Here is an 18987-nt window from a genome sequence, read left to right on the forward strand (position 1 = left end):
CGGCCTCCAGTTCCCACGCTCCAGTTCCCATGACCCAGTTCCCTTGACCCAGTTCCCATGACCCAGTTCCCTTGACCCAGTTCCCATGACCCAGTTCCCACGCACCTACTTTATACCTCTACCGTGGTACGAAATGTAGCCCTATACTACTCAACTGTCCTAAGCGGAAGTCTATTCGCGCGCGTTCCTTTGTGAAGGTATAACGTCCATCGCCTAACACTATGCATTTAGTCTCTTCTTCTTCCGAAAGTACCAAGTCTGGTTTTAAAGTTCTGACTAAATTACGCCACTGATATAAGCTGATAAAACATGCATCAGTGCCTGAATCTAGTCTAGTCGCGAAAGTCCCATGCGAATACACGGCTTCTATGGCCACGGGAGGATCAACCTCACAGCGACGCACATCCATAGAGCCAATTTCCATAAGGGGCCTTACTTTCTTAGCGCGGCGGGAAGACGATCCCCTTTTGGTCTTCCCGCTTTCGCGTTTCCCGAAGCTTGTCTTTGCGCGACTTCTTTTTTGTCCGGACAGGCTGTGGCATAATGCCCTACGAGTCCGCACTTGTAGCATTCTACTTGACTTTAATCGTTTTGCGCTGGCTTCACCGGCGCAAGAGTCTTTGATCTATTGGCATTGCTTGCGTTTGGTTTTGCAACCTTTGATTTCGTACCTCCCCCCGGCGGTTTAGTTAAAACCGCGGCTGTGGGAGAATTTCTTCTCCCACTGACTTTACGCGAGGTAGACTTGGCCCTTTCAGTAGGATACAATGAGCTAGAAGGGGTCGCTCGTAAAATTTCTTCTGTTACGCGGCCCTTTTCTATAAAACTGCGCATTGTCCTTATTTTGTCGTTAAAGACATGGATGCGTATCTCGGGGAGGATATTTTTCTTGCAAATACTACAAGTTCCGAGTCAGTGTATGGAACGCGTAGGTTTTGATTAATCGCGGTAATACTGGCGATATACGCGCCAAAAGATACATCGGCAGGTTGATTAAACTGCGCTATTTCTAGGCGGAGGGATTCCTCCGCTCTTACAGAAAAGAAATAGTCTCTAAACGCGCCTTTTACTGTACGCCACGTTAGTGGTTGATTAGGCCTATTCATGTCTCTAAATCAGATTAATGCACGGCCCCTCAATATTTGGGGTAGAAGCTCGATAATGTCATTTCCAGTCATGCTGTGATATTCAGCGAATTCCGTCAAAGTCCGAAGGAATTCCGGCGCACTTTCACCTTCAACACCACTAAATATTAAGTGTTGGGGTTATTTTGGCCTATTTTTGGCGGCTGGTCTAGTACCTATGTTCGCTAGCGTAGTCGCAAGTGTTTGAATAGTTTGAATCAAAACATTTGGTAGGATTGCACTTTATCTAACTAACTCAACTTACATCGGTTTCTGACTATTTAGACCACGGGAAGTAGTAATAGTAAAAAAATTCTAAACCCGCCGCAAGTTGGTCAAAAAATTTTTTGAAAATTTTGAAATTGCATGTATTTACCATAACCCCCGAGAAATCCAGCAAAACCACACTCCGTCGTCTGCAGCCGAGCTCGATCTTACCAAATGGACTCGCGACTAAAATAGTGTAATACCTTATTCTAGTTCTTACTAAGAAAAGGTAAATATACAAAAAATTATGAGATTTATGCTAATAATATTTCAAAAAGGTTGATTTTAATCGAGAAAAAAATTAGGAAAAGGTCTAATTTTATTTGAGTTCTAAAAGAAGCAAGCATCAAAATTTTGGAAAAGACGGATTTTATTTGAGAAATATTTCAGAAAAGGTTGCATTCTATTTGGGTTGTAAATAAAGTAATCATCTAGTTTTTGCAAGAGGCTTCAAATAATTTGGGAAGCAAATGAACGTAAAGGCAAAATTATGAAAAATTACGCGAATTATTTGGAAATTAATGGTAATAATTGGAAAAGGCGTCATATTTTACAGCAATATTTTGGAAAAGGCGTCATATTTTAGAGCAATATTTTGGAAAAGGCGTCATATTTTACGGCAATATATGGGAAAAGGCGTCATATTTTACGGCAATATATGGGAAAAGGCGTCAAATTTTACAGCAATATTTTGGAAAAGGTGTCTTATTCTTTTTGAAATATCTAAACACAAACAGCGATATTTAGGAAAGGGTTTCAAATTACCAGGGAAGAACAAAATACAATTAGAAATTGCAAATATATTTATGGTTATGCAGTAATGTGTGGCACTTAGCGTTACCCGAAAAACACCACTTGGAGGTGGCCACACTTCGTTTCTCATGGAGAGTTTTTTTATGGCAGGTCCCCTAACCTACTGCCGGCTTCAATATCCTGGAAGTTTTCATTTGTCAGGCCCCTCTACCTATATAATGTCGACCTCATTGCCCTGCCAAATGAAAACTCCTCAGGACATTGAGGTCGACAGTATATAGGTAGGGGGGCCTGCCAAATGAAAACTCCCCAGGATATTGAATCCCCTTGCCTACAGCCTTAAACGAAGAAAACCGACCTCTCTCATCGCTAAGTTCAACCGTGTTTTCTTCGTTTTGACCACCAATAAGGAACGCCGGCTGTGTCTCTGTATTCAGAGCGTTCAACTCTTCCTCCGACACGCCAATTTCAATTCGTTCAAGGCCTTTTTAGCTGGACCAGGATAGCATGCCTTGACGTCTTCCAGGAACCAACGGAAGTTGGTTCCAGGAGGAAGCCAATTGCCATCATGGTCCTTGAAAAAAAGGCACCTGTACCAATATGTGGCCATATAACTATTCAACGCCCGGTCAGTTCTGTAGGACTTTATGCTCGCCTTCAAATGTCGGTTTCTGTTTTCGACGTTTGTCGCAAGCTGAAGTTCTCAAAAACGCTATTATCAAAAAATTGTATTTTTTACTGCCGATCTATTTATTCTCTGACGTTTTTTAGACTAGTTAATTTTTATTGATTGTATAAAAAGCTAGGGATTATCAATTAGAAATCAGTGTTCCTTCAATATCTCAATAGAAACAGTTTTTAGTTTGCAATGTTGTTACCTCTCCGAGTGACGTATGTCACGGAGAGGTTCTAATTTCGACGTGTCTGTGTGTCTGTCTGTCTGTCTTTTCGTTGTTACACCCACGTGACCGCGTTCGCAGTTTGCAAATCGGAGCAAACGTGTATTCAATTTCCAGACCGCATTTACAGTCCCGGAAATTGTATTCCACTTACAGGCTATTACTCCATTGCCTGTCTAACAACTCTGTTCATTTGTTCCCCCTCCCACATGGACACCGGTCTGTATATACTGGCTTCTGAACACCACCACCTTCTCGTATTTGTCCTTTCCACATGGATACCAGTCTGTACACCTGGCTTCTAACACCACCATCTTCTTGGCCTTTGTTTTTGTCCATCCCACATGGACACCAGTCTGTACACCTGGCTTCAAACACCACCATCTTCTGGTCTTTGTTTTTGTTCATCCCACATGGACACCAGTCTGTACACCTGGCTTCTAACACCACCATCATCCTTAAGGTTAAGACATACGCGGCGTTCGGCTAGGGTTACGAGAAACGTCTAGCCTTCCGATGGAGGGGTCTTCCTCCAAGGTTCACGCAAATGCGATGTTCTTATCTACTGCTGCGATTCGAATCCTTTATATACTATCTATTTGTGTAAGGCGAAGCAACAGGAGGATGCTTCATTTCAAACTTCTATTATAGTTAAGTCTCTCAAGTATGTTTAATTATTCTTTTTTAAAACGATGTAACGCTCAATAAGGCGAACAACTAACGAAGAAAATATTAAATATTAATTATATTTATTTTAATATTTAAGATAATCTCTTTTCTCAATTCAAAATTAACACGGAAAGAGTTAAAAAGCAGTCTATTTTATTGTCTGTGTGTGTCTGTCCGTTGTCACACTAGTGCGCCGAGTTAGGAGTTCGCTTTGTCTTGATGTGTTACGAAATCCTACAGAACCTTAATATTCACTTTTTCCATAATATAAAGTGAATATGTGGAAATCTTTTTCGTAATTACGATGCATTTAGTACTTTTGTAGCTTTAAAGCTCTGTTTCATTTTGATATTCCAAGGATGTTTTTTAATATTATTATTTGAAATGGATGTTTATATATTACTTAAGCTATACTACATCTGTTTATAGATTAATCCTTTCTAAAGTGATTACAAGAAGAACGCTACTTTATTGGTCAAATGAACTTTTATTTGTCAATAGGCTTAGTGAACCAAAAAGTAAACGCTTGGTTTTCGTTTCTGTAATGCAAAGACATTAACGGTTCAAAGTGAGCCGAAAGTTAAATACACTTTTAAATAGTTAGGCTTAGATTTTGTAATCATAGAGGAAATCTGGGCCGCATTCATCAGAGCTCAGCGCTGTTAGCAGTGTCCTACAGAACGGGATTTTGTTTTTGAATTGTGACATCACGGTGCTCAGCACTGAGCCAGCGCAGTCTTTGAAGAAAATAGTCGGGTTTTTGGATAACGTGACGTAAAACGCGAATCCTCAGCTAGGCGAAAAAAACATTTAATTGGCGTAAAACCAGTTGATCACGCGAGAATTTAAGAGACATGTTAGTTTCTAATTTTAATTATAAAAGTTGTTGTTATCTATCTCTATAAATATGTTATCATACAATTTTTGTTAAGCCTTGGTACCTTGCACGCTTTAATGCGCTAGCGTCACTTTTAAAACACCGATGACCGGAGAAAAGCTTTGACGATAGAGCTCACCGGTAAACCTTTTCCAAAATCGGCTGTCTTTTTTTGCGAGCTCTGCTGAACGCAGCCCAGTCCAGTGAAAGGTCTGATCGTAATCGGATTATACCTTCGTGTTTTCAAGCTTTTTATGGTGCGCATTTACTTCCAGTGTGTGTAGCCACAAATTAGCTTTGGTGTTATGTAACGTTAACAGTCATGTTGACAAACTAAGAATATCGTGGAGGTGAAACGAGAGGATAGTGTTTACATGGCAACCCTGTTGTGAATATGGCTTTGAACATAGAGGGCATAGAGTTGAGGAGTAGAAAATTGGGCCTTTACAAACACCTAAAGGTAATATCCCTCCAAAGTTTTATCTCTTCATTTCCCGTTTTTCCCCCATCGGATGATTTTAATGTGTACAAGTATATCCTTATTGGATGTAAAATGTCGTCTGATTTACAGTATATTTGCTATGCTTTGTATACTGCTTTAATATTTCATAAATTTTAACTTCAGTATTTGTTCATAAAAAAAGAAACATTTCCATATGTGGGTAAATGAGTTTGTAAGTAGTCCTCTTGACTCGGAGAGGTAATATTTTGGTTTTCCCAACTTGTTTTTAATCTTAAATTCTTGACGCCAACTATTTAATAAAGTATGAAGTTCTAAGTTATACTTGAGTCGTTGATTTAACGTAGACGCGATGTTTCTTGGTGCCGAAACCCGGGAGAGAAAGACAGAAACTAAATCGAGTAGAGATAATCGCGTAACCAATCTGAGTGAGTGATCAACGACCATGTACGAGATCATTAGCAAGGGACTGAAGCTGGCTGAAGTCACTGAACTGAATGGAGCTAAAGTCTCAACGCAACTAATAGTATTGATCGGAGCTGACTATTATTGGAAGCTATCGATGCAGAAGTTCGAAAAACTAGACGGCGAAGTAGTAGCCGTCGAGACCGTATTTGGCTGGTCTGTCCAAGGACCAACCCCAGTCTCAGCTAACCTCAACGTCCAATCGTCCGTGGCTATGACCTTAGCAGTAGAAGACCTTTTATCACAGTGTTTGCGACGATTCTGGGAACTTGAAGCCTTGGGTATAGAAGAGAATCCACAAATCACAAAGACCGAACAAGATATCATCGATCATAATCGTTCTACCATCACAATGGTGTATGGTCGTTACCAAGTCCAATTACCTTGGAAGGCTGAATATTCACGGATCGACGACAACTTGGCCATAGCAACAAGACGAATGAATAACCTTTTTAAACGCTTTCAAAGAAACCCAGCATTGTTCCTCAGATATAAAGAAGTTATCGACGACTACTTGGATCAAGACATTATTGAAGCCCTAACTAACGACAGTGTTACAACTACTTCCGGATCAACGTACTACATTCCGCACTTCGAGATAGAACGAGGAGACAAAACGACCACAAAGACGCGTATAGTCATTGACGCCTCCTCAAAGGAAAAGGGATCTAAATCACTAAATGACTGTCTTTCACCTGGTCCCAATCTCAATCCTAACCTCTTGGAAATATTATTTCGATTCAGAATGCATCGAATTGGAATAATGGCCGTGTAGAAAAAGCCTTTCTACAGATTTCACTGGATCCCAAAGACCAAGATTATGTACGATTCCTTTGGATTGAGGATTTCCCTGGCCAAGAGAAGCCAACGTTCATCCATATGCGTATGAAGAGGGTACTCTTTGGAGTAACATCCAGTCCGTTCCTGTTGTCAGCTACGCTACAATTCCACTTCGATAAACTTCAAGACGAGTATCCTGAGATTTGCGACATTCTTAGTAAATACATCTATGTCGACGACTATGTTGGAGGCACCTTCTCTGTGGAAGAAGCCTTAGAAATTCGGAGGCAATCCTGTGAAGTTATGAATCAAGCACGAATGAACCTTCGCAAATGGGTATCCAGTTCAAAAGAAGCCATGGCCGTTTGGAGCAGAGAAGATGGTTCGGATCACATTACCGCCAAACAACTAAGTTCACCACTGAAAGTTCTTTGAATTACTAGGCACCCAGCTTCTGATACCTTTTCATTCGATAAATCATCATTACTGGAATTCCTGACGCAAAAGAAGGATACCAAAAGAAGTCTCTTACAAGCCGCAGTAAGACTTTTCTACCCTATCGGACTCCTAGCACCATTTGTCATAGTTGTAAAATGTCTCTTTCAAGAACTCTGGAAACAAGGCGTAGACTGGGATGACTATCTGCCGCTGTAGATTAACAAGGCCTGGCAGCAATGGTGCTTCGACTTACCAAACTTTCAAAAATTATCAATTCCACGATGGTACTTTGCAGACAGCGAATCGAAAGTAACAGGATCCGAGCTTCTTCTTTTCTGCGATGCCAGCGAAAAGGCATACGCCGCCGTCATTTATCTACGTTATCGAACAGAGCAAGGATGCTACGGGGCATCAATAATCTCATCAAAAACCAGAGTAACACCGCTGAAGAAAATCACCCTGCCAAGGCTCGAGATCATGGCTGCTGTCATCGGGTCCAGACTCCTGAAACATACGCTTGCAGTCTTTGAAGGCAAAGTAACCCGATATAATTGCTGGTCTGATTCACAAATCACTTTACATTGGATTCGAGGACAGACGAAAGAATGGAAACCATTTGTTGCTAATCGCATCAAGGAAATCCAATCAACAACCGATCCAATGTATTGGTCATACTGTTGCAGCCAAGATAACCCAGCCGACATGCCGTCAAGAGGATGCACGATAAACGAGCTGATTGATAACCCAAAATGGTGGCATGAACCTACGTGGTTGTATGTAGCGGAAGAAAAATGGCCAGAGAGAAAATTTCCAACATCAAGCCCCACCATCGAGACCGTCATTGACGAGAGAAGAGTTGCTGTTCTGAGTTGCGTTGTCGAGCAAAGGGAACCTCTACTCGATTTACACAAGTATCAATCCGCCAGCCGGGTATTTCGAACTACCGCCTGGATCCTTCGCTTTCGAAGAAATATCAAAGTTTCCTCAGATGAAAGAATCTATGGCCCATTGAGCTCCGAGAAAATCAAGCAAGCTAGAGACAGATGGATGCGAGACGTCCAGACAGCTGCCTTCACCATTGAGATCGATGGCTTGGAGAAAAACCAGCCCATTCCTAGTTCATCAAGAATAGCCCAATTCTTACCGTTCATGGACGACAATATTCTCCGAGTCGGTGGCTGTTTACAAAACTCTGGTCTACAGTTCGCCGAAAAACATCCACTCATTCTTCCACCGAAACATCGCTTGACTGAGCTACTTGTCAGAGAAGCTCATGAGAAGGTTATGCATGGCGGCTTCAATAGCACTATGACCGAAGTTCGTGAGACCTACTGGATCCTACAAGGCCGTCAACTCGTCAAGAATGTAGTCCAAAAATGCTTCATTTGCCGAAGGTATGCCATCATAGGCGGAAATCAAGTTTTTGCGCCCTAACCGAGAGACCGAGTCACAGAGGCTGCACCATTTACGATCACACGGGTGGACTTCGCCGGACCACTCTATGTCAGAAATCCTGGAACTAATCAACACTCCAAAGTCTACATAGCACTCTATACGTGTGCTGTCACTCGAGCCTTACACTTGGAAATAGTCACGGATATGAGTTCGGAGAAATTCCTCCTTTCCTTCAGACGATTCACTGCCAGACGAGGGTTATGCCACACCCTGTACTCGGACAATGCGAAAGCATTTAAACGAATTGAGAAGGACCTTGCTGATATGTTCCTGGCTATTCAAAACAATGCTACTCAAGAGTTCCTGAGTCACAAAGGAATCAAATGGAAGTCTATAGTCCCAAAGGCCGCCTGGTGGGGCGGATTCTGGGAGCGCCTTGTTCGATCTGTGAAGACATGCCTCAAGAAAACCCTTGGCCGAACATCATTGATTCTGGAAGAATTAATCACCGTCATGACCGAAATTGAAGCTGTATTGAATTCAAGACCCTTAACTCATACGTTCACTGATGGAAGGGAGCCCCTTCCTTTAACACCGGCGCACCTCCTTATTGGTCAACGCCTGACTTCCTTGCCAGATCAAGAGTTCAGTAATGAAAACCAGTTCACCACCACACGAGAACAATTAATTAAACGAGTCAAGTATCGTCAGATGGTAGTCAATCAGTTTTGGAAAAGATGGAGGTGTAACTATCTAATGGAACTACGTACTGCCCATTCCAACGTAACAGTCAAGGGTCTACCCGAGTTCGAGATAGATGACGTCGTCCTCATCGAAGATCAACATCTGCCACGCCAAATCTGGAAAATGGGCCGCATTATCGAAACCTACATTGGCCGAGATGGGAAGGTGCGATCGTGCTCCGTGCGACTTCCCTGTGGAACCATACTGAAACGAGCTATCCAAATGCTGTACAATCTCGAGTTATCAAGGGATGACGGAGTCATCGGGGCGGAGGATGTCGCAAGCTGAAGTTCTCAAAAACGCTATTATCAAAAAATTGTATTTTTTACTGCCGATCTATTTATTCTCTGACGTTTTTTTAGACTAGTTAATTTTTATTGATTGTATAAAAAGCTAGGGATTATCAATTAGAAATTCGTGTTCCTTCAATATCTCAATAGAAACATTTGTTAGTTTGCAATGTTGTTTTTAATCTTAAATTCTTGACGCCAACTATTTAATAAAGTATGAAGTTCTAAGTTATACTTGAGTCGTTGATTTAACGTAGACGCGACAACGTTATTCGTATGAGCACGTGAATCTTCCGAATTCACGAACTCATACTTATGCAAAACAGTCAGATGCTCCCGAAATCCCATCAAAGTACAATTCATGAAGATACAAATGGTCTCTCCGGCCAATTGAGCCCCACGGTGGTACTTTCTAGAGTGCAAGTATGTTTCGTCCATTTTTACGAACAATCCTGGTCCTCCAATCTGCACCTTGTCGGCCCTGTTCGAAATGACAATCTCAGCCACCTCGCGACACATGGAAAAGTAATCCACGACGTATGGCTGGCACATTCACTGAGGATTATAGCATCAGATACGCTCATTTTGGAAACCCACAGGAACATGAGGAAGAGATTGTCGGTAACCGAGAGGTTTTGATTGTAAAACCAGGTGTTTTTCGAGGGGACGAAATCCTTCGTGCAATCGACCGCCAAATACTCTGGTTCCTTCTTTTTGGATGCTTTTAAGGCGTTGCGCTTTTTAGCGCGAGACTGGGCTGCGGAACATCTTATCGAATAGCCAAATCGGCTCTGGGAATTGCCAACCCCAACAAGATATCCATTTAATTCCCCATCATCGTTTTTATTCCCACATCCGCAAGGTGTCTTTCCTTCATTGAAGGATTCAAGACGCGGGACAAGCTCCAAAGTAAGTACTAGGGCAATGGCATCCCTCTCTGACCTCGCCTTTATTCCATCATCCATCCCGGGAAAAAACCCTCCCCAATTCTTCAAGGAAACCATTTTAAAAAAAATGTTCCTCATTTCCAAAATTAGGGTTTTCATACGCCTCGTTTTCCAAATTAGCATGAGCCATTTAAAAATTTAACCTAATAAACCCCCAGAAAATATAATTTGACAGCAGTAATAATTATCTCTCGAGAAAGTCTCTTCAAAAAAACACGTCTAATCACGTTGAAAATCAACGAGTCTCTGCTCAGTAAGTTCTCGTTTCCATGGCAACCCGCGAGGCGGGAAGAGGTGCGAATCGAGGGGAGGCGTTAAGGGGCGGCCAGAGGATTCAGTGACAGTTTTAGCGGGGAAGGAATACCATATATTTCAAAGGTATTAAATGTAAGGTTAGGTTAGTTTACTTATTAGCTAATTTACCACCTTTTCCAAAATTTCTGTTTGCGATTAGGTCTAGTTAACTTTTAAATACTTCCCAAAAGTTGAATGCTATATTTAGAAACTAAAATATCGCTAATGTAATTTTCGCCATTTCTCGCTTATATTCTCATTTTCCTAATTTTTGGTATTTCTAATTTTTCTTTACGCAATATTTTGAAAAATTCTCATATTACTTTACGATCACAGTACCAAAAATGAATGGTTTTGCTAAATTCAGTAGATCTTAAAAATTACATAGCTATACTTCCGTTGCGAGTCCTTAAAATTCTTATAGTTGACCCCCCCCCCCCCGGCATATTTTGAAAGACTGAGTGCATAATGCTTTTAGTCCATAGCGGTAAGTACATGCAATTTTAAAATTTTCAAAAATGTTTTTGACCAACTTGCGGCGGGTTTAGAATTTTTTTACTATTTTGACCGAACTCCCCGTGCTCTTATTAGTCTGTAACCGCTGTTAGTTGAGTTAGTTAGATAAAGTGCAATCCTACCTAAAAAATGTCCCGACGGGCTGACGGGGAAAGCCGAGTGCATTCGCTCCTAGGGTGCTACAAAATTATTAGTCATCAGTAAAATCTACCCACGTCGGCGTAAGCTTCAATCTGTATACTGCTTTGAAAAAAATTTAGAAACACAGTTTTTCGGCATTCACATTTCAAATCACAGACGTCTTTGCTTTTTGTAAGAGTTTATGTGCGTCTGGAGCAGGTTCAAGAGTGATTACAATAGGTTTTAGTTCGAATCCTACTGTAGGCGACACAGGCTAGAGCCCACTTTTCGTTTCACTTTGGGGGCCAAAGAACTCCGTAAGGGGCACAGTAAGGCCTTGTTAATGTAAAATATTACACTAGCCTAGAGAAGGGAAATTTTTAAAACCTATTGTTTTTTCAGACCAAAAGGATGAGAAAAATAACGCGTCAAAATACATGTTGGCTTCATATGTCTAAGAGATCCTCCATAAACTACGTCGCACTCATGGGGGAGGGGTTCTAAATTTGTGACGGTTCATGACGAAGGGGGAGGTTGATAAGTGATGCCATATATAACATTTAATTGGTTACGAGGTCAGTAAGAGGCTTATTGGCTCTCTTTCGTTATAAAAGCAAAATCACAACATTCTACCTGGGAACGACCACTATAAAAATTTTCTATCATCGCTTAAATAGTAGAAAATTAAAGCAATGATCTCCTACTTACGCGTACGTGTAGCATATATAAAACAAACAGACCAGTTCACTGCAGTACTTAGGTAGCTACATGTACCCGTAAGGATTGCTAAATAGAAATAGTTTCAGCTTAAACTCTCTTATGCCACTGTTTATACGACATTAGCATAAAGCATGGTTATCACTAGGCGTAAATCACGACTTTTCGCCCGACGTCAAGCGACAAACAAAAAAATTAGTTACGCTGGAGTGGCTGGAAAGAAATTAAATTGCGTGTGGCGATATTGGCTTTCTTTTTTTTTCGGCCGCGTTCAACGTTAAGGCTCTGCGCGAGTCAACCAGCAAGAAGCTTGTGTTGTGACGTCATTTTTGACCACGCGTCTTCGAAAGAGAACTTTCGCGGTCCGACATGTTTTTATATATTTTGTTGCTAATCCAGCCAGTAAACTAGTACAAATCCCCGAGAATGCCGAAGTTCAATGCTGAAAGTTTTATTGAAGAGGTTGGGAACCATCCATTTCTCTATGAGATGGGACATAAATATTACAAAGACCAAAATAGAAAAACAATAGATGGGCCGCAATTGGTGCAATGTTCAGCTTGTCTGGTAAGCCTTTGTTCCATTAGTTGCGGGAACTACGCTAGGTGAAAATGCTATAACGCTGGGCGACAACGTAAAAAACGAATCTGACGTTTGATGTACAGCTGTCAAGTGCAAACCATGCTCAGCGAGGATGAATCTGATCCCCCATCCGATGAGCCATAAAAAGTGTGCAGAATTGGGCTATGATTCTCGAAAATTGTGCGGAAATGGGCATCCTTGTCTCTGTGGATACAACCCTAATCGAATTTGAGCTAATTTCTTCGGTAGTCCCGCATTGCACTTTTCTAGTTTTCCTTCCACTGTGTTTAAAAAAAAAGAAAAAATCATTTTTATTATTTTCATTATTATCATTATTATTAATTTTAGCTTTTTTCATTATTTAAAAATTATTATTGTTGCCAATGTTCTCCTTGTTCAAAAAGGGATCTCTTCAAGAAATCGATGAGACTAACAGTTTTACCCGAGTTGGAGTAGTAGTAATTAAATAAATAACGGTAATGAGGAAGTGTGGCGTAAGCGATGTGTGATTTATATTGCTTCGCAGCCATTGAAACATTTTTTCCTCGCACCGTTATATTAGGGGGTATTTCGCTATAAGTATATTTATTGCAGTAGGCATGTCGAGAGTACCTTTAAAATTTGCTTAATATGGACTAGACCATCTTATTTCCTTGCTGCTATTTTAACCACACATAGTAATTTGAAACATCTCTTCGTTGCGTCGACGCCACCGCTGAAAGTGGCCGTTTGGGTCGGCTGATTTCTCATTCCTGCCAACCGAACCTTAAAACCAAAGTATACGCAATGGTTGGTCGTCCATACCTTGTTTTTTTAGCGGCTAGGGACATTGCGGCGGGAGAAGAATTGACTTTTGACTACGAAGAGCGGAGAACGATGGCCCTGGAAAACAATCCCTGGCTTCGCCGGAACCAGACAAGAAGCTCCGTCTCCGTAGTCGGACCAAGCGCTAATTTCCCCTTGGCATCTACCAGCGATGCCGTTTACGAGCGAGCAGTCTCGCAAGTAATATTTCACCAAGTTAAAACATAGGATTGTAACATTCAACTTTTTCCCTTCTTTTTAGGAATTTACATGCACGTTTCGGACTGTCATCGCTCTTATAAATGCCGTAGCAACCTGTAATTAGTTTTATAATTATTCATATCCTGAAACCATTTTTAACCGTCGTTGCATTTCGTATAGTCAACTACACGAAAAAAACATAGAGACCAGCTCTACATTCCATGTAGAGTGCATGGCTGCGAGAGTTATTTTGGATTGAGGAACGAATGTGTACTACACGAACTTCGGATTCACGGAGTGTTCCCAAAACAGGAACGTTTACCACTATACCTTCCTCCGGTTAGTACAATTTCTTTCAAAATCCCTAAAATATACAGAGTGTAAGTGATCAGACGAACGCTTATTTATTTGAGTATATCATTCAGAGATGGGCCGATACAAGTTTAAACCGATACCGATATATCGGTTTAGCCAAATACTGGTACCGATATTGGTATCGTATCGGCCAATCTCTAATATCTTTGCTAAACTTTTTATAGTTGATTGTTTTACGGAAAACCATCAGTATGTTAGAAAGGATAGAAATAATTAGTAGCACTGCGGCATTGTACTCGTAGTCAATGTCTCTACCTTGAATATTAATATCAAAAACTATACCGTTGAAAGGGTAAAATAAATGGTTAGACAATAATGTTTGTTGGTGTATTTTGATCTATGAGAATACGATATTTTCTTCGATTCTAAATACCTGAAAAATAATATACCAGACCAACACCTACTCCTTGTAAACGCACGAAGGGCGAGAAAAGGTATTGCAATTGGAATTTAAAGCGGAAATCTGCTCACGATTCGCCCCTAGAGTTGTACTTGTCCGCACAGCTTCAAAAAAATCCAAGAATGTGCTGCCACCTTTAATTTTTAAGGTTGGTTTATGATCAGACCTTTATTTCTACCAGTGCTGGACATAAGTTGCCATTTAACAGTTTAGACTTAGAGCAGACGACGGTTTGAAGGCGCGGGCTGTTTATTATTCTAACTTCATGCTGTGAAAGGGTGGTTTGTTTTTGATTATTTAGATGGTCTAAACTGAAATGAAGGTGTAAGATTTACTTATTATATTTGAGAATGTTCGGTCACTAGGGAAAAAAATAAAATAGTTTTATATTGAACGCTTGTTTTATACTCTTTTTATTCCAAAATTTTGGTTTGCGGATGTGATCCTACATAGCCACGATATTGAAATGCATTCGTCCTATTTTAGTAAGTATTTAATTTAGTTCAGTGACTTACACTTGGTCTTACTGTGTGCTTATTATAATGATAAACCACAAATACAATACATTGATCCTTTATTGACGTTGAAAAGAAATAGATTCACCTTTGCGTTTGACGAATTTAGTTTCATAATTGTAATAGCAAATACACATGTTTGAGCCCAATTCTGCCACACGTAATCAAAGGGACAACTTACTGTTTCCAATATATAAACAAAGTGAACAAGTAAACCAATTACTTTCAAAAATATACATACATTTATATCCAATACTCGAAAATACTCCTCCGCGACGGAAGTCGCAAATATAAATACCACGGACTACAACTACTACTTTGACCTGTTAATTTTCATGTTTAAAGTGAGAAATGGTCTCTTCCCAGAATATGTAATAAACTGGTTCCCAAAGGGAAATAATAATATAAGAACACGTGGAGACAAATATAACTTCTACCCTGAAAGTTGTAACTCGCGCGTTAGCGACAAGAATGTAAAATTTCAAGGCATAAAATGTTGGAATGAACTAGAAAATCAACACAAAATAATAACATCAATAATGCTTTTTAAAGATGCCATGAGCAATCACGTGGCACAGAAATTAAGGCAATGAGGCTGGGATTATCTGTAAACAGGCTCTATACTTTTAATCTAAGTTATTATCCATTACTTTTATTTATTAAATTAACTCTGGACATCATTGTAAATTAGGACTCCACCTTAATGATTGTTCCAATAAAAAGCCAATATTATTATTATTATTGTAAAACCTTGCAAGAAGTTCACCGCGGTATCTGATTCTAAAATAGAAACTCAAAATATGCAATAGAAATATATTTTGAAGTCGGTCAGCAATTCCTTTTCATATACTTTCCACTGGAAAAATCTTGCTCCGCGACAATGGCGCTACTTTCACCTAGTGCAGTTTAAGCTAGGTAGTGTCATTTCATCCGTACCAAGCGACTTGTGGATGTGGAAACCTTTAATTATAGTCATTATTATTGTGGGAGGGGTCACGTCCCACCACTGATGCCAAATGCATATTGTGCACCCTCACTGTAGTTGCAGCAAAGAGGAGAGAAAGAATCAGTATCTAATGCAGGTGTCTATTAAGCCTAATATCACATCTGCTGAGCCGAGTAAGGCTGTAACAGACCAAATCGTACAATCCGTACATTAAAGCTAGTTAGCGGGCCAGAGAAAACATCTTACTACTATAGAGTCCATTAATTAATTAATAAATAATACGTTACGTCATTTAGTTCTTTTATTCCAACAGTTTTCCATCTAAGTGAGAGACACCCGTATACCGCCAACAAGCCCAAACCATGCCGCACCTAAATGAAAAGTGACTAAGCGCGTATATTCGGGATCAAAGGTCACAAACGGAAAACGACGCCTCGTGGCGGCGTCCGTTACTTGTTCCCCAAACACATTCAAATATGATAATTATACAGAAATATAAAGTGTTACAATCGATAATCCTATTAGGCATAACAAATATATAATTATTAAACAAAATAGTAGTAGGTAAAAATTAGGAAGTAAAATTTTGTATTTAATTTAAATTTAAAAATTGGTTGATATATATGTTCTGATGGACTAATAATAATAACTAGGCTTTGTCTATGAAGGGATTTCCACACTAAGCCTGTGCCTTGTTTACAGGTGGGTCCCTTTACATTGCATAGAGGGGTGGTTGCTAGCCCGTATGCCACAGCATACAAACTAGTACCATTAACCACTGCAAGTTTTATGGAAAGGAAAAACCGGGTTAGACCGCGGAGGAAAACTCCTTTACAGCGTCTCTTCTCGAGCCTGTATCGCTTGATATACAATACGACTCGGGTTCTTTTTGGTTGCTTGTGGCACAGGCACTTAGGCTTATCGTTCGACACTGGCGCATCATTTTTCCTTCGTTGACTCCGCTTCCAGGGCGTTCGGTAAATTCCTCCATCCAGATATGGTAACGGTACATTGGTATGCAGGTCCTTCCGCGCTGATACCTCCGATGTGGGTAACTCCTCAGGCTTTTCCAATTGCGGGAAGGTATCCGGCCCCTTCATGGTGGTGATACTGAGGAACCTCTCCTCCGATGTCATAATGTATGAGGGTTATAAAACAAGAAATATGAACTGATGTATTAAGGCCAAGTTTAGAGTCTAATAAGTAATAATACGTTACGTGCTTTGGTACTCTTTTATTTCAACGGTTAAAGTCCTTTATCGTATGGGGATGTGTTGTCCATCTAAGTAACCAAGGAGACACCGGTATACCGCCAAGTCAGCCCAAACCATGCCGCCCCTAACTGATACCGACTAAGCGGGTATATGCGGGATGAAAGGTCACTAATGCCAAATGACGCCATCTCGCTGCATCCATTACAAGGTCCCTAGATCAAGACCTGCAAGGACCATCAACAAACTGTTTCGTCAGTTTCAGGCCATCAATATCAAGCCAGAGCTGATACTAAATAGCAGTGATTGTGTCATGCAGGCACCATCTTACCTACCCATTGGTGATGAGGACGACTAACGTTGGTCCAAAGAAGAGGGTGGTGATGGATTTTTCAGGTGTCTTATGTGTAGGATCCCAAGCCTTTCTTGGGTATCTTATGTCTAGGATCCCAAGCCTTTGTTGGGTCTCTTATGTCTAAGATCCCAAGCCTTTGTTGGGTCTCTTATGTCTAGGATCCCAAGCCTAATAAGCGTTGATTCCTCAGCATTCCAACTGTCGAAACCTCTTATTTCGTGGATTGCTGAAGTTTATTTTTGACATTAGAAAAGTGATTTCATTTCCCTTCAAGGACTGACAGTGCACGATGACCGCAAATTTCCCTTCCTATGACTTAGGGTGGTGGGGGGTCGCTTTGCGGTCATTTCCCAAGAAATTTAGTTATTACGTATTATTTAAAATCGAGATATCTGTTTCTCTCTTAATTCCTCCTTTGAAGGGGCTTCTACCATTCCTCTGGTTTTGGCAATCCTTAACGGGTGATCAGCATCCAGTGGTACTTTTTGTTTCAATGACCCCCAGAAATCATAATAAATTTATAGCTGAAAAAGAGCCGATTTTATTTTTACCTTGAAGTTTTCCCTCTGTTCGAAAATGATCCGCATTAATTCCGGAATATAAGAATACTTTTTCTTCTCATATATTGGCACAATGTACCACGCCTTCGTTCGTTTACTGTAGGCACGTGTATCTCTGGAATCCACACATTTATGACCGTTATGCTTATTTCACAAACACATAGGCTATAATAAGTATATTAATGAAATTTTACTTTGGCTGTCCATCTTGTCTATAAGCTCTTCAGTTAAAGGTTCATGGTCGCAATGATTGAACATGCCTATCTCCAAGTGCCACTCATGCTCGTTGATAACATGGTGGAGACAAGTCAACCACAAACTCTATAAATATTTGGATTTCAATTGACCACCTGTTCTTCAAGATTCATTCAAGGTAATCATAGCACAATACCTTCATAGTGAAGACCTGTCCGTGACAATTTTTGGAGCACCACCAGAAATGATTACGTAGTAGAGGAGCCCAGTGACATAAATCTCTATGTTCTTTAGATTTCAGTCCAATCTACATGAAACACGTTCTGTTTCATTCACTTGATAAAGGGTGTGACAAGAGATTTAAAAATGGAATCATATTTACTTCGTTCAATCTCTTTAAAATTATTTTGCCACCATGCCACGTGTCCCACGAGTGTTTTACACCTGGCAAACAAGAATCCTCCTTCCCTACGAATTTTTTTTTCATAAATATACCATGCATTCTAAAATCGCCAAATGTTAATGTCGTGCTTCAAACTAACTTAGCTCAGCTGAAATTGAAGAATGAGCATCTGTGACGACTTCCAGCACTTTGACATTGTGTTGGGCGCCAAGCTCCAGAACCTCTTTGGAAGCACCTTTGAAAGCCAGGAGCTCCATGTTCGGGCTTTTCCCTTCAGCGTGTCTTTGTTGGATATAGTTAAGATTTTCTTTGATTCAGTATCTGCCAAAGTGTAAGTGCAAAACATGGCGGAATGCCCTGGACTGTCCATCCTTCCATCTCCAGCTACTACAAGTTCTTTTCCCGACAATTCTTCGAAAGTTTCTTTTTGCGTCCTCTCCCAGAAAACATCAACAGCTGGCTTCAAAAAATGAAGCTGATAGCTGATGGTGAAAAACAATTTCATGCCCAATTTAATAATAATGATATATGCTCGCTAGCGAGAACTCCCCGGTCTCCATGTCTATACATCGTTTTCTCTAAAGGTGAGAGGGGATGAATTTTATCTAGCCCCTTTATTTTATTATTCTCAAACAAGGCAATAATCTTTTGCATTAGTCCGTGTGCTTCCAATGTGCTAAGGTTG

At 40.5% G+C, this 18987-nt stretch overlaps 3 protein-coding genes and 1 long non-coding RNA gene across 4 annotated transcripts; 3 read left to right on the forward strand and 1 right to left on the reverse strand.

Annotated features, from left to right (window-relative positions):
* The first annotated feature begins 5494 nt into the window (after positions 1 to 5494).
* On the forward strand, positions 5495 to 6289 carry LOC149666957 (uncharacterized). The gene has a single exon (XM_089841648.1). The coding sequence runs from the start codon at positions 5495 to 5497 to the stop codon at positions 6287 to 6289; it is 795 nt and encodes a 264-aa protein (XP_089697774.1).
* Positions 6290 to 6393: 104 nt separating this feature from the next.
* LOC149666958 (uncharacterized) lies at positions 6394 to 9159 on the forward strand. The gene is made up of 3 exons (XM_089841649.1): positions 6394 to 6720; positions 6949 to 8126; positions 8241 to 9159. The coding sequence occupies exons 1-3, from the start codon at positions 6394 to 6396 to the stop codon at positions 9157 to 9159; spliced, it is 2424 nt and encodes an 807-aa protein (XP_089697775.1).
* A 5013-nt stretch (positions 9160 to 14172) lies between these two features.
* LOC149666959 (uncharacterized) lies at positions 14173 to 14511 on the forward strand. The gene is made up of 2 exons (XR_016368288.1): positions 14173 to 14265; positions 14326 to 14511. It is a non-coding gene; the product is annotated as an uncharacterized LOC149666959 (long non-coding RNA).
* A 3289-nt stretch (positions 14512 to 17800) lies between these two features.
* LOC149666960 (uncharacterized) lies at positions 17801 to 18579 on the reverse strand. The gene is made up of 4 exons (XM_089841737.1): positions 18442 to 18579; positions 18282 to 18367; positions 18096 to 18206; positions 17801 to 18025 (listed from the first exon to the last, which is right to left on the reverse strand). Exons 1-4 carry the CDS (start codon positions 18557 to 18559, stop codon positions 17870 to 17872), a joined length of 471 nt encoding a protein of 156 aa, XP_089697863.1. The 5' UTR covers positions 18560 to 18579; the 3' UTR covers positions 17801 to 17869.
* Positions 18580 to 18987: the final 408 nt, after the last annotated feature.

This window comes from Phalangium opilio, unplaced genomic scaffold (assembly GCF_054372755.1).
Source record: "Phalangium opilio isolate 3A_F unplaced genomic scaffold, DU_Popi_V2 ptg000060l_1, whole genome shotgun sequence".
Taxonomy (NCBI): domain Eukaryota; kingdom Metazoa; phylum Arthropoda; class Arachnida; order Opiliones; family Phalangiidae; genus Phalangium; species Phalangium opilio.